Source organism: Mirounga angustirostris, unplaced genomic scaffold (genome assembly GCF_029215605.1).
Source record: "Mirounga angustirostris isolate CCGP_5_RB_7025 unplaced genomic scaffold, mMirAng1.0.hap1 SCAF_4, whole genome shotgun sequence".
In the NCBI taxonomy this organism is placed as follows: domain Eukaryota; kingdom Metazoa; phylum Chordata; class Mammalia; order Carnivora; family Phocidae; genus Mirounga; species Mirounga angustirostris.
The window spans coordinates 20,389,483-20,402,893 of record NW_026991712.1 but is presented as its reverse complement, the minus strand read 5'-3'; the positions used below and the strand labels follow the sequence as shown (position 1 = coordinate 20,402,893).

The following is a 13,411-nucleotide window of genomic DNA, read 5'->3' as shown; positions in this document are numbered from 1 at the left end:
TTCTTTCCTTCCTTCCTTCCTTCTTTTCTTTCTTTCTCTTTCTTTCTTTCTTTCTTTCCTTCCTTCCTTCCTTCTTTTCTTTCTTTCTTTCTTTCTTTCTTTCTTTCTTTCTTTCTTTCTTTCTTCTTTCTTTCTTTCTTTCTTTCTTTCTTTCTTTCTTTCTTTCTTTCTTTCTTTCTTTCCTTCCTTCCTTCCTTCCTTCCTTCCTTCCTTCCTTCCTTCCTTCCTTCTTTCTTTCTTTCTTTCTTTCTTTCTTTCTTTCTTTCTTTCTTTCATAGATTTTATTTATTTGAGAGAAAGAGAGCAAAACAGAGCAGGAAGGAGGGGCAGAGGGAGAGAGAGAATCTCAAGCAGATTCCCCGCTGAGCATGGAGCCCGACTTGGGACTTGATCTAATGACCCTGAGACCATGACCTGAGTTGAAATCAAGAACCAGACACTCAACTGACTGAGCCACTCAGGCACCCCCATATAATTTTCTTTCTTAAACTGAGTGAAATAATGAGGATTCTGCATCTGGGATTTATTAACAGATTAGAAACTTTAAGTATATATATTCATACTCTTTTGTGTTCTGTCCTGTCCCAATCCTTCACAAAATTACTGCTTTTCTATTATAAAACAGAGGTGACCTCCTCTTTATTATCTAAGCACTCCTGCAACTTGTGTTCTCATAAAGCTCCACAATGATAGCAGGTTCCAGTGGCTCCTGATGGTCAGCAGTTCATACTGGCATTGTCCCACTTGGTTTGAAGATACAAAGCCTAATGAGAATGCAGTTTTATTGCAAGGAACTCATAGACTATTTAGGAAGATAGGACATAGGACTTTCTCAGAAAGAATTAGAATACTGAGTAACTAAATGACTGCTATAGGAACCATGTGGGAGAGTAAGGCCAGATTGATATAAAGACCTGAGCTAGGTCTTGAAGAACAGTGACATGTTTATGGAAATGGGGGGAAAGTCCTTTGAGGGGTGGCAAGAGATACTTGTGCAAAGGTACAGAGCTGAGGAAACTCAGTGCCACAGGTAACAGAAGTATGCAGCCTTGAGGTGTACCCCGCAGCTTTCCTTCCTTACATGCCCGAGCAACTGCATGATCAGGCGTGTGCCTCCCATCACCCACAGTGTGTTCTTGGGCAGGTTGATTGGTGCAGTGTAAGCTGATGCTGTGGCCCCTCACTTCTCATCCCGTAGCTTGGTATTTCCTCTCTCCCTGTCCTTTTCCAACTTATTCCTTTGAGATTTTTCCTTCTGCCTGCATTTGAGGGCGGGGACAGTGTAGTACCACTGAAAAGAAGTTGCTATGCTTATTTCTGATTCCATGACCTATAGCGTATGTTCATCTGTGATTGAAATTCTCATAGCTGGGGAAAAGCTAGATGGACTCCTCATAGATGTTGACTCTTTCCGTAGTATGGATTTTGGGTAGTTTTACCATGAAGTTAATGAAGCTTTGGCTTCAGAGCCCCCCACTTATTGGGTGGGGTTCTTCCCAAGACCCTGAGAGGAGCCTTATCAATGCACATGGCCATGTCTTGGTAGAGTTTGTAAAGTAAGGCATTTTATCCTCAACTGGTTAAAAGAGTGCCTCTCAACATTTTTTTAAAAAAACTATTTCCTCCTTAACCAGCCTTTTTAGACATATTGCCTCCCAACCAGCTTTTTAGATATATTTTTTTCTAATTGCCCTCCCCTATGAAATTTTAATACCACCTATGGACTATATATCTGTTATGCGTTGTATGTCTATTTTTTTTTTTTAAAGATTTTATTTATTTATTTGAGAGAGAGAGAATGAGAGACAGAGAGCATGAGAGGGAGGAGGGTCAGAGGGAGAAGCAGACTCCCCGCTGAACAGGGAGCCCAATGCGGGACTCGATCCCACGACTCCAGGATCATGACCTGAGCCGAAGGCAGTCGCCCAACCGAGCCACCCAGGCGCCCTGCGTTGTATGTCTATTTGGCTTCATGTATAAAAGAGAGTAAGATTTTTCACCCCCCTTGAACCAACTTTCATATCCTTGAGCCGATATTGTCCTCATTGAGAATGCACAGCTTAACGCTACTGTATCCTTCTGTTCCAGCTTCCCTCTGTCAGACTTCTCTTTGTATCAGCTGGTTATGGGAGTGGACACAAGTATTTTGGGAGCTCATCAGGAGGAACTTGAGTGGGGGAAACATTTAGTTTGGACTGGCATGGGATAGGCTTACATTGTTTGCAGTTACTTCCGTGTATAGTTATTGCTAATAATTTCAATCTAAGACTAGTTTCCAAGAATATGCTTACCATTTACTGTGCAGATCTATCCAAAGTCATGGTGAAAAAGTGCAGGGGCAGAGATCAGATCCTCACAGGAATGTGTCTTGGGGCATCCAGCACAAGAAATGTGTGAGCTGTGGAAAAGAAACAATGTTTGAAATGTACAGGGTCAGAGCTAGGCTGTGGAAAATGTTTCCAAATCCAACAGCTCATACATGAAAAAGAAGTTAGAGAAGGATTCTCAAATTTGAAAATATTCTTAATTTACATAAATCATCAATACTCAGTTTTAAAGGTGAAAGAAATTTCTTACACCATTAATAATAAAACAAAATTCAGATTTCTGCATATAAGCTTTGAGAAATTCACTTGCATTAATCCTTCTGTTAAGAATGACTACCTGAGGGCGCCTGGGTGGCTCAGTTGGTTAGGCGACTGCCTTCGGCTCAGGTCATGATCCTGGAGTCCCGGGATCGAGTCCCGCATCAGGCTCCCTGCTCGGCAGGGAGTCTGCTTCTCCCTCTGACCCTCCCCCCTCTCATGTGCTCTCTCTCATTCTCTCTCTCTCAAATAAATAAATAAAATCTTTAAAAAAAAAAAAAAAAAAAAAGAATGACTACCTGAGTCAAAAAAAAAAAAAAAAAGGCAAGACAAAAGAAAAAGCAGATATAAATTTGAAGGCCCAGGAGAGCTACCAAATTGAATAGGACTTTAGGGGCCTGATCCGGAGAAGAGAACCACACTAAGGTGAGCTATGCATTCTGTACTATTTTTCCTTTCAAGTCATTCACCAATTCATAAGCAAGGCAGTGCTATGAGACTGAGAAGCTCAAGCAGAAAGTTGCTCAAACTGAACTGGTATTCAAGGCCTGCCAAAGAAGAGTGACCCAGGAAAAATGCCACTCTTTTTCACTTCAAAAATAAACATTTTCAGTTAGGCCTCCAGAAATTCTGAAAAACATTTAATTAAACATACACCCTTTCATGTTTCAAAACATAATAGCAAGCTAGACACAGAGGGTACCATACTTAATATGAAAAGGAATATCAACAACAGCAATAGACACCTATTAAAAATAATACTCAATAATGAAATCTTGACCACTTCTCTCCTGGGGTTGGGAATGAGATGAGCACAGCCCTCATCAACAGTTTTAACCAACATCATAGCAGAGGTTCTAGCTAGAGAAAAATTGCAAGAGCAGGAGATAAGAATCACAATAATTGGAAACAAAGAAATAAAAATGTCATTATTTGCAGATGATGAGTGTATATCCAGAAAATACAAATGAATCTACAGATTAACTATTTGTATTAAGTTTTTTACACAGTTTAGCTGTACAAAATCAATTTTGTTTCTATATACCAGAAACCGTTAAAAATGAAATTAAAAAGATGCCACTAATTACAGCATCAAAATTATTAAGTTTCTAGGAATAAAGCTAAAAAGGAAGGTGTCTAAGCCTTCTACAACAAACAAGACATAATGATAATGAGAGAAATTAAAAAATGTTTAAGAAAATGGTGGCAAAACTACATTCATAGATTGAAAGGCTCAATAAGGTTAGGATGATCAATATGGTTAACATGACCCCCAAATTTATGTGTAGATCAATGCTATCTCAATCAACAGCCCAGAAGTAGCTCTCTTGGAATTTAACAAGCCAATTCAAAATGTATATGGAAATGATAACCTTAAAAAAAAAAGAAAAACAAAGCTGGAAGGCTGAATTTAAACATTTGTTTTAAAGCTACAATCATTAACATAGTGTTAATTTATGCAGAGACAGATAAATACATCAATGAAAGGGAATGGAACATGCAGGAAGACTCCTAAATTTGGTTATGCAAAGTTGATGTTACTTTGCAATGGGAAATGATGTACTTATCAATAAGTAGTGCTAGATCAATTGCATATTCATGAATGCAGCCAAACATATGCAGCCCACAAGTATGAAAATGGAATTATAGAGGTACAAATTTATTAATTAAAATGTTAGGATTCTTAGTGAATTTTGTAATGTGGTGTCTAATTTTAAAATTCAGTGATTTACTTTTCTTATAAGTATTCATTTTTATACCACTTCTCCATTTGTAATTGGAATAATTTTTCTTAAAGAGGGCTCCTCAAATTGCATAAGTTCAGATAAAATGCATCGTGGAGATCCACGATGTGGAGATCCCTGGCTGTACCAGCTTCATGTAACAACTGGTTAAGGAATGGAAAGATGTAGCCAGAAAGTGGGATGCTGGACTTCTAAGATTTCTGAGATGTAGCCATGTTCCATGTAGTTGAGATCCCAAGTATCACCCTGGAGATGAGCAGAAGTGTGAGGGGGAGGAGGAGTCACTCTCATGAACATGTCCAGAATTCAAGAAGTTCATTTTTCAATGAGTTATTCTAGATGGTACACTTGCCTAGATTTAGATGTGTTGAATACAGATGAGGCTCCAGCTAAGAGAGTTGGCGTTCATGATCTTGAGTCAAGTCTTAAACCTTTCATAGAATAAGACAAGGTGTCTTGGGGGGTGGGGCTGGTAGATGACAGAGACAGGAAGAGTAGAGCTCAGTATGATTTTCTGAGCCTCATAGTGGATGAACTTCCACAAATGTTGAAAAAGTAACAGTCTGGAAATGATTGGGTTAACTAACCATAACTTCTTCAAGCCAATTCCATATTTGCATACCTCTATCATTTTACTCATTGTCATGGCTTATTAGCTTGTCTTTTTCCCCCTATAGACTGTGAACTCCTGGAGGAAGAAACGAATGAAAGATTTTTTTTTTTAAAGATTTTATTTATTTATTTGAGAGAGAGAATGAGATAGAGAGAGCATGAGAGGGGGGAGGGTCAGAGGGAGAAGCAGACTCCCTGCTGAACAGGGACCCTGATGCGGGACTCGATCCCACGACTCCAGGATCATGACCTGAGCCGAAGGCAGTCGCTTAACCAACTGAGCCACCCAGGCGCCCGAAATGAATGAAAGATTTATTGGGCCTTTATGCTTAAATAAATATAAGCTCTATGTGGGGACCCTACTTTTTAATCATTTGATCCTAATGCCTCATATACATGGAAATTTTCTAAATGTTTATTGCATTAAGAATAAAAAAGTGAATGATAAAATATATTATTTCCTATGATGTGGCCCTATTTCTACCCTTTATTTCTTATAAGTACTACTGTCCCTTATCAATTTCCACCATTCACTAAGATTTCTTTCTCCTCCAGAGATATGCCATCAAAATTTATGAGCATGTCCTGGAATTTAAAAAAAAAATTGAGGGTTAGTGTTCTGGCTCACCTGGATTAATTTCATTTTTAATCTGTACTTTGAAATTTATTGTCCTCATTTTGTCAATGGCCCTTCTAAATTTTTCACTGACTCAGATTAATCTCAACTTTCTGGGCTGACCTTAATGTTGTCACTTGCATGGACAAGGTAGCTTTCCGAATGTCAATATTTCATTTTAGGAATAAGAATGATTTAGTACAGGCAAATTCAATCTCATAGCAAAATAAATGTTTTTACTTAAGGTCAATAATCCTTTTACAGTGGAAGCATTATGATTTTTGTTTGTTTGTTTGTTTGTTTGCTTAAATACAACCTCTAATTCTTCAGCCTTAAGACAGTTATTACTGACATGTTCCCGCTCATGGGCCAAAATAAGTTTTCGTGTATGGCTTTAAACCCGAATTCATTTTGGGGAAATAGGCACTATCAGCTCATATCTGCCATGAACCAGCTAAGTATGTGGCAAGCTTTCCAGCTAAGTATGTGGCAGAAGCTAACATTGGTTGATCATTCTCTATGACTCAAGCACAGAGTTAATCCCGTGAGAAGATGACATTATCTAATTTATCCTCCTTAACAATCTTCTGATTCTAGGCACCGTTATTTCCAATGAAAAAATGAAGAAATAAAGGCTTAAAGAAATTAAGCTAGTAAATGACAGAGCCAGGATGCAAGCCGTGGTTTTTCGGACTGCCATGGTTGTTCACACTACCACAGCGCCTTGACTTTCCCATCTGTTAAAAAAGGAATGAAATTCATGTGAAAATACTGGAAAGTAGTTGCAGTGCTTACATCTTGTCAGACAAAAAAGCCATTTATCAATTCAAAAATCTGTTTTCCACACCATTAAGATCCAGCTGAAGGCTCTTGCTTCAGAGAACATCTTCTCTGCTCTGATCCACAGCCATTTTTGCCAAATACCTGGCAGGAACTTCCTTTATTTCACTCTGTGAGTAGGTAAGAGTGATAGGGTCCCATTTCCTTGGTTTCTGATGTGTGCTTTGTTTTCCTTAAAACCCCCATTATTTTTATAAAACAAATACTCCATTTAGGCTTCTTTGATGTTCACCATTGGGTTTAGCCCAGAACTAGGATCACAGCAGGACTAGAATCAACTTTCAGCCCATATTGAATTAAAAGGGATCCACATTTAAAGAAAACACACTATTTTCAAAAGATAAAATATTAATCTATATTCATATGATTTTTTAAGTCCATCTAGTTTCTGGTGGTGACAAGGACTTCGCAGTCCTTTCAACTACTGATAACATTTTTTTAATACTTTGCTTTCATTCATTAAATCATTGGTTCACTCATTTGGGAAACACCATGAACTGGGGAGCCAGAAATTGTTGGGTTTCAATACCAGGACTGCCACTGAATTGCTAGATGTCCTTGAACAAGTTATGTTGCCTCTATGATCCTCCATTCTCTCCACTGTAGAATAAAGATACTGATAATACCTAACTCATAGGATTTAATTTGATAATATCTATAAATAATATGATAATATCTATAAATAATATGATAATATCTATAAAGTATCTGGAAGAGTACTTAGCAAATGTATATTCCCTTTCTTCCCATTAACATATTCTCAAAATCTATTTTCATCTTTAACAAATTACATATGAAAGAAATTGAGGAATTTGCAGACACAATTTAGGTGTGAGCAGATCTATCTTCCTCATCAGGGTGCATGGCATATTACCATGCTTTTTTCCAACTGTACCTCTGCTGTGCATTGTCCCCTATCTTGCTCCCATCTTCATCTGCTGAAATTTTTCAGAACTAAGTTTCAGTGCTATCTTGCCAGGAAAGGCTTCCTTCCTCCTTCCAGCTGAAGCATTATGTCATTTACCTCCCTCTCAGAATATATTATCTCTGTTCAATATCTCTCTTACAGTTTTTACCACATTCTATTGTCATGGATTTCCACCATTGTCTTATTTCATTCAAGTGCAAGTTCTGAGGCTTCCTCCTACATATTTAAATTGCATTCTGAATTTCAAGGACCTCTCCTGTTTGGGAGCTCATGAATGTCCACCATCACTGTAAAGAGAAGTGTCCACATGGGTCAATTTGGAAAGGCTCAGTAAATTCTTGGGGCCCTGGCAAGCAGCCTTTCCTGGAAGATCAAGCAATCAGCAGACAGTAATAAAAAGAACAGGTAAGGGGCGCCTGGGTGCCTCAGTCGTTAAGCTTCTGCCTTCGGTTCAGGTCATGATCCCAGGGTCCTGGGATCAAGCCCCGCATCGAGCCCCGCATTGGGTTCCCTGCTCAGCAGGAAGCCTGCTTCTCCCTCTCCCACTCCCCCTGCTTGTGTTCCCTCTCTCACTGTGTCGCTCTCTGTCAAATAAATAAATAAAATCTTTAAAAAAAAAAAAAACAGGTAATGAGCAGGCAACATGGGCTACCTTATGGGTTTTAGAGTGCCTCCCATTTTTTTCCCTTTTGCTGGTAAAGGATGGGGCTAGGCAGAACCTCAATCCTGACTCTGTTTCCCCTCACATTGCCCCCTTGGGTAATATAACTAATTCCCTGGCCTCGCCAAACTCCTGTAAAGGTAAGCAAGCCCCCATGCTCCGCTAACCTGGATGACCTTCATCCTATATTCATTCCTCCCAAATTCTTTCTTTTTCTTTTTCCAGTTCATAATTGAAGCCTAAACTCTATTTTACTACCATCAGGATCTTCTCTTTTGATTCTCAAGAACTTCAGCCAAACATTTCCTCTTGGAAATCAAAAGCTTTTGCTTTCAATTATTGTGTCTGATATAGGCTTCAAGGGCTTATTTTGAAGTTGAAAAAAAAATCAATGTTTTTTCCTCTCTGCTTTAATAATCCTGATTCTCTGAGAGTTATTTTGTGGATGTCTCTGACTGAATAAGAAAATGGCCACATACAAAGCAGAGCAGAGGGGAAAATTATCAAGGTTGATATTTCAGCATAATATATTTGACACAACTTTATATTACAGATATTTGCATACATCACATCTTTTCAAAAAGCATAAACCCCTTCAGGTCAGTTTAATCTTGTCTCTCTTTATATCCTCTCAAAGTACGAAGCTTTTTGTCTTGCACAGAGTAAGTAATAAATAGTAAATATTTGAATTAAACTAAGCAGTGGGTGTTATACGAAAACAATGGATCGTGGATCACCATATCAGAAACTAATGATGTATTGCATGGTGACTAACATAACATAATAAAATTAAAAAAAAGAAAAAGAAAAAGCACAATATATGTTTCTGAAAATCCAAGGGCAAAGCCATATGGAAGAACATGGGAGCATAATAAATACACAGACACTACAATGTACTAATCAATTAATTCAGATATACAGAACAATGGTACTTTGAAAGTTAAAAGCATGCAGAGAATTGTATTAGCCTTTCTCAGAAGGCCATGTTAGTAGGACACGTGACACAAATTTAAATGTTTCTTTGCCCCCCCATCAGAATTCTACCTTCAATCTAAATAAATTATGACTTGTTTGATTAGTTGTATCTGTGCAGCCACCTCAAAATCGAATTATTTATATAAAACCAGGGAATATTAGCTGGAGATATTGTAAATGAAATTTAAAAACTCTTTCCTATGTTTTCAGGTGTGTAAGATATTGTCTGCCAGAAATGATTCCACCATTTTAGTTAATTGTTCTTTTCATGGCTGTTGTTTTTGTTCAGGTGACAAAGGGGAAAAGGGTTTGCCCGGGATACCAGGAGGAAAAGGCAAAGCAGGTACGACACGCTCATTTTTCTCTTAAATTTCTAGCATCATTCCAAATGTATTCATCTTTAAAAATAAATACATTTTTATGAAAAAATAATAGTCCTCTCAATGCTTAACCTTATTTTGCTTGGGCTAGAGGGAAGGAAAGAAGGGAACTTTCCTCTCTATCTGCTGGTGACTTTCCAAGCCCTGGGGAAGGGAATGATGGCACATTCCATCCTAGTCATGCTTAGTGGGAGGAAGCAAACCCAGCACATCAGGAAGCAGCCCTCATCGTCCTAGAGCAGAGGAAAACCCACCATGGCGTCAGCTGTTAGGACTGTACCAGTGTGCCCTACATTCCACCAGCATCTCAACCAAACAGGGGACAGCAGTTTGCCCACAGCAAACTGGCCCGATCTGGAAAGACCCCATGGATACAGAATGTGCCTTCAGTGGTCAGGGAGAGTCTCCCTGAGTCCTGAAGGAATTTTATTTCCGGTGCTATGTGCAGGGAAAAAAGTAGATTGCTCTGGGGGAGGTCACAGAGTTGTAGTGAAGACTAATTCTAAGAACTGTTTTAAATTTCTTATATTTAACTGTGAATGTGGATAAATAAAGCCACAGATTTTTCCCCCCTTTGGCTAATAAAATTCTTTTTGCTTTTCAACTGCCAAAGAAGAAAGCAAAAGGGACTGATTACATGAAGCAGCCATTAAATAGAAAAAGGGGATCATTTGAATTTCACATCATTTTCTTTACATTTCTTTCTTTGTCACGGTATCAGCAGGTAGTTGAAAAGGTAAATGAACAAAGAGGGAATTAATGGCAGAAATTAAAATCAGAGTTAATCCACAAATGGGATAACTGGCTCTTGAAATTATAAGTTGAATCTATTCACAAGACTTCAACTTAGTCCTTGAAACATTCAAGGATCATTCAAGCTGTACTTGAAATGGATAATCAGAATTATCATTTGGTTTCATCATGAAAGTTTTCTCCTGTCTTGGGAGAGTTGTGTGAGCCAGTGAGCAATGCAGTTAAGAGAAGAGGAGACTGGCTAGAAATTTGTTTTAAGAAAGCTGTAAAGATTTTATTTTGAGATTGGATGGACACATTCTGTGTTCAACAAAAATGCCAAATGGTCCACAGTATGTGTGCAGGGGTTGGCCATATTTATTCTTCTCTTTAAAAATCTGGTTTAGAGCTGTGTTTTAACCCATCCAAAATAACTTAAAAAGGTATTTTGTAAATTCCTGAAGACAACATAATGTAGAAGCCTTGTTTTAAGTAAAAGACTAAAAGTATTAGCCTTTCTCAAAAGGCCATGTTAGTAGGACACGTGACACAAATTTAAATGTTTCTTTGCCCCCCCATCAGAATTCTACCTTCAATCTAAATAAATTATGACTTGTTTGATTAGTTGTATCTGTGCAGCCAACTCAATATAGCCAGACTAGGAAAAGATAGTAAAGATTGAGAAGAGAGCAACTGCCCTTTCCAACTGATCTTTATCTGCTCCAACGTGAATTCACAGTTTTTGTCATTTAAAAGGCACCGTCTGTGACTGCGGAAGGTACCGGAAAGTTGTTGGACAACTGGATATTAGTGTTGCTCGCCTCAAAACATCTATGAAGTTTGTCAAGAATGGTGAGTATATCGTCTTTTGCCTTGAGCTGTCTACCAATTTAATCTCTTTTGACATTGCAATTCCAGGATTCCTAGTGGGGAATACCTAGGATCAGGCAAAGACCTACTGAGATAGTATCACCAATGTACAGGTGTCTCAAAATGCTAATTATCTCTCAGACTCCAGGGCACTCTGGGACCACCACCTACATATATTCACACGTATCACATTGCCTATGGATAGAAAAAGATACTTTCTGGAGAGAGGGGAATGGAGAAGAGGGTAGAGTTTGGCAAGCCATGCCTTAAGAATAAAAAGGGACAGGAAGAGCCAAACAGAGCTAGCATCTCAGAAAAGAGAAGTAATGGTAAAAGCAATAGCTATTTTCTTGAGTACTTGAATTTATACCCAGGGTGTAGGTATTGTGATTACCCTGAAGCTTAGAGAAATTACCTTGCCCATAGATACAGAGCTAATTAACAGGGGATCAGGGATTCGAATACTGGTTTCACAGATGGCTCTACTCTCAAAACACATCAACAGAACATTATGCGTTTCTCTGAATTGTGCAACTTCCCACATTAAGCATTTTTGTTACCCCTTGCCATTTCCCCACTGTAGTTAGCAGTGAAGCCCTTAAGGTGGCTTAATGTGTTCTCTTCTGAGACAGTATGAATGAAGAATCTATTGTAGTTACAGTTGAAACTGGTCTTCTTTTGTTGTACTTTTATTTATTGTAACCCAGCTATGTTTGTTGTACATTATTAGAAACACACATATGCCATCTTGTGTTCATCTTCGTCTTGTAATACTCTTAATTATAAATCTGGTTATAATTAGTACTGAGATGCTGTCTCTGACATGACTTGGATTCTCATTAAAAAAAAAAAAAAAAAACCAGACCCTAGAGCTTCCACATAGAGCAACAGTTTTTGACATTTATTGGCGTGGTCACAGATTTCTTAGTAAATTTTGATTTATAGACCCAAAGAAATATATGTCGATGCTCCCAAAGCCTAAAACATATTTAACATATTATGAGCTCAGGATGATTCTGAGTCCCCAATTCTGTCCTGAAGCTTATTCAGTAGCTTAGTACTTCATGTACATGGAGTGAACATGGACAAACTCAATCTATGTACATGTTCATAGCCCAGGAATTCAGCCCAAAGGTGACAAACTTCTATATTATTCCTATGTCCATTCAATAAGTTTTTACCATCCCATGCACTCTTGCGGGCTCTGAGGCTACAGAGTGGTAAAGACATGGTCATTGTCCCCAAGACATTCATAGTTTAGTACATGAGGCATGCGACCAACAATTACACTAGAATGTGTTGAGTGATACAAAAGAGGAAGAGGAAGAGCTATGGAAACATGGGGGAGTGTGCACAAGAGCCCCATGCCTGTCCAGAGACACTGGAAAGGCTCTTATGGGAGAAAATATTTCCACTGGGATCTAAATGACAAGTAGGAGTTTTCCAGGTAAAGCAGTGAGAAGACTTTCCAGCCATGAAAGTCATGGAAATGGAAGAGAGAAGGGCATGATCTTGGGACTCTAAGTATGGCAAAGCATAAAGTAGGATGGGAAAGTAGTCTGAGAGGAGCTAAGTGGCAACTCATATAACAAACCTTTGTCAAAATAGTCTCTTCTCCACAGTTGTGTGGGAAGTTAAGGAGGAAGGACAGGGAGGACAAATGGCAGGGCCTTGTTTTCCATTTGATAACTACAAAGGTGATAAAAATATCTAACCAGTGCCTACCTCATACTAGAGACTTGCAAAATAATTGTTGAACACCAAATAAATGAATTTAAATCCAGCAATATTATATACTTGCCTTTTCTCCTTTTGAGATGCTTAATCATGCTCATCTTTTCCTCTCTGCAAAGTCATAGCAGGGATTAGGGAAACTGAGGAGAAATTCTACTACATCGTGCAGGAGGAGAAGAACTATAGGGAATCCCTGACCCACTGCCGGATCCGGGGTGGGATGCTGGCCATGCCAAAGGACGAAGCTGCCAACACACTCATCGCTGACTATGTGGCCAAGAGTGGCTTTTTCCGGGTGTTCATCGGGGTGAATGACCTTGAGAAGGAGGGACAGTATGTGTTCACGGACAACACTCCACTACAGAACTACAGCAACTGGAAAGAGGGGGAGCCTAGTGACCCCTATGGTCACGAGGACTGTGTGGAAATGCTGAGCTCAGGCAGATGGAATGACACAGAGTGCCATCTTACCATGTACTTTGTCTGTGAGTTTGTCAAGAAGAAAAAGTAACTCTGCAGATGCTATACATTTGTTATTTCTCTGTGACTATCATTGCAGTTATTTTTATACATCCTTGTCTTTCTAATTACACCAAATTCATTCTGACTCAAGACAAGTAGAAAATGCTGAACTGAGGTTTGGAATCCCCATTGCCATGGTCTTCTTTGATGATTTTGAACATTTTCATACACAGTGTATTATTGAGCCAATAGCTCACCAAGTTACATGGAT

General features: G+C 38.7%; 1 protein-coding gene across 1 annotated transcript in view; it reads left to right on the top strand.

Annotated features, from left to right (window-relative positions):
- Positions 1 to 13,189, top strand: part of COLEC10 (collectin subfamily member 10) — a 35,373-nt gene extending 22,184 nt beyond the window's left edge. The window contains exons 4-6 of the mRNA XM_045899190.1: positions 9,252 to 9,305; positions 10,831 to 10,926; positions 12,798 to 13,189. Of these exons, the coding sequence (XP_045755146.1) occupies positions 9,252 to 9,305; positions 10,831 to 10,926; positions 12,798 to 13,189 (542 nt within the window). The remainder of the gene's footprint in view (positions 1 to 9,251; positions 9,306 to 10,830; positions 10,927 to 12,797) is intronic.
- The last annotated feature ends 222 nt before the right edge of the window (positions 13,190 to 13,411 follow it).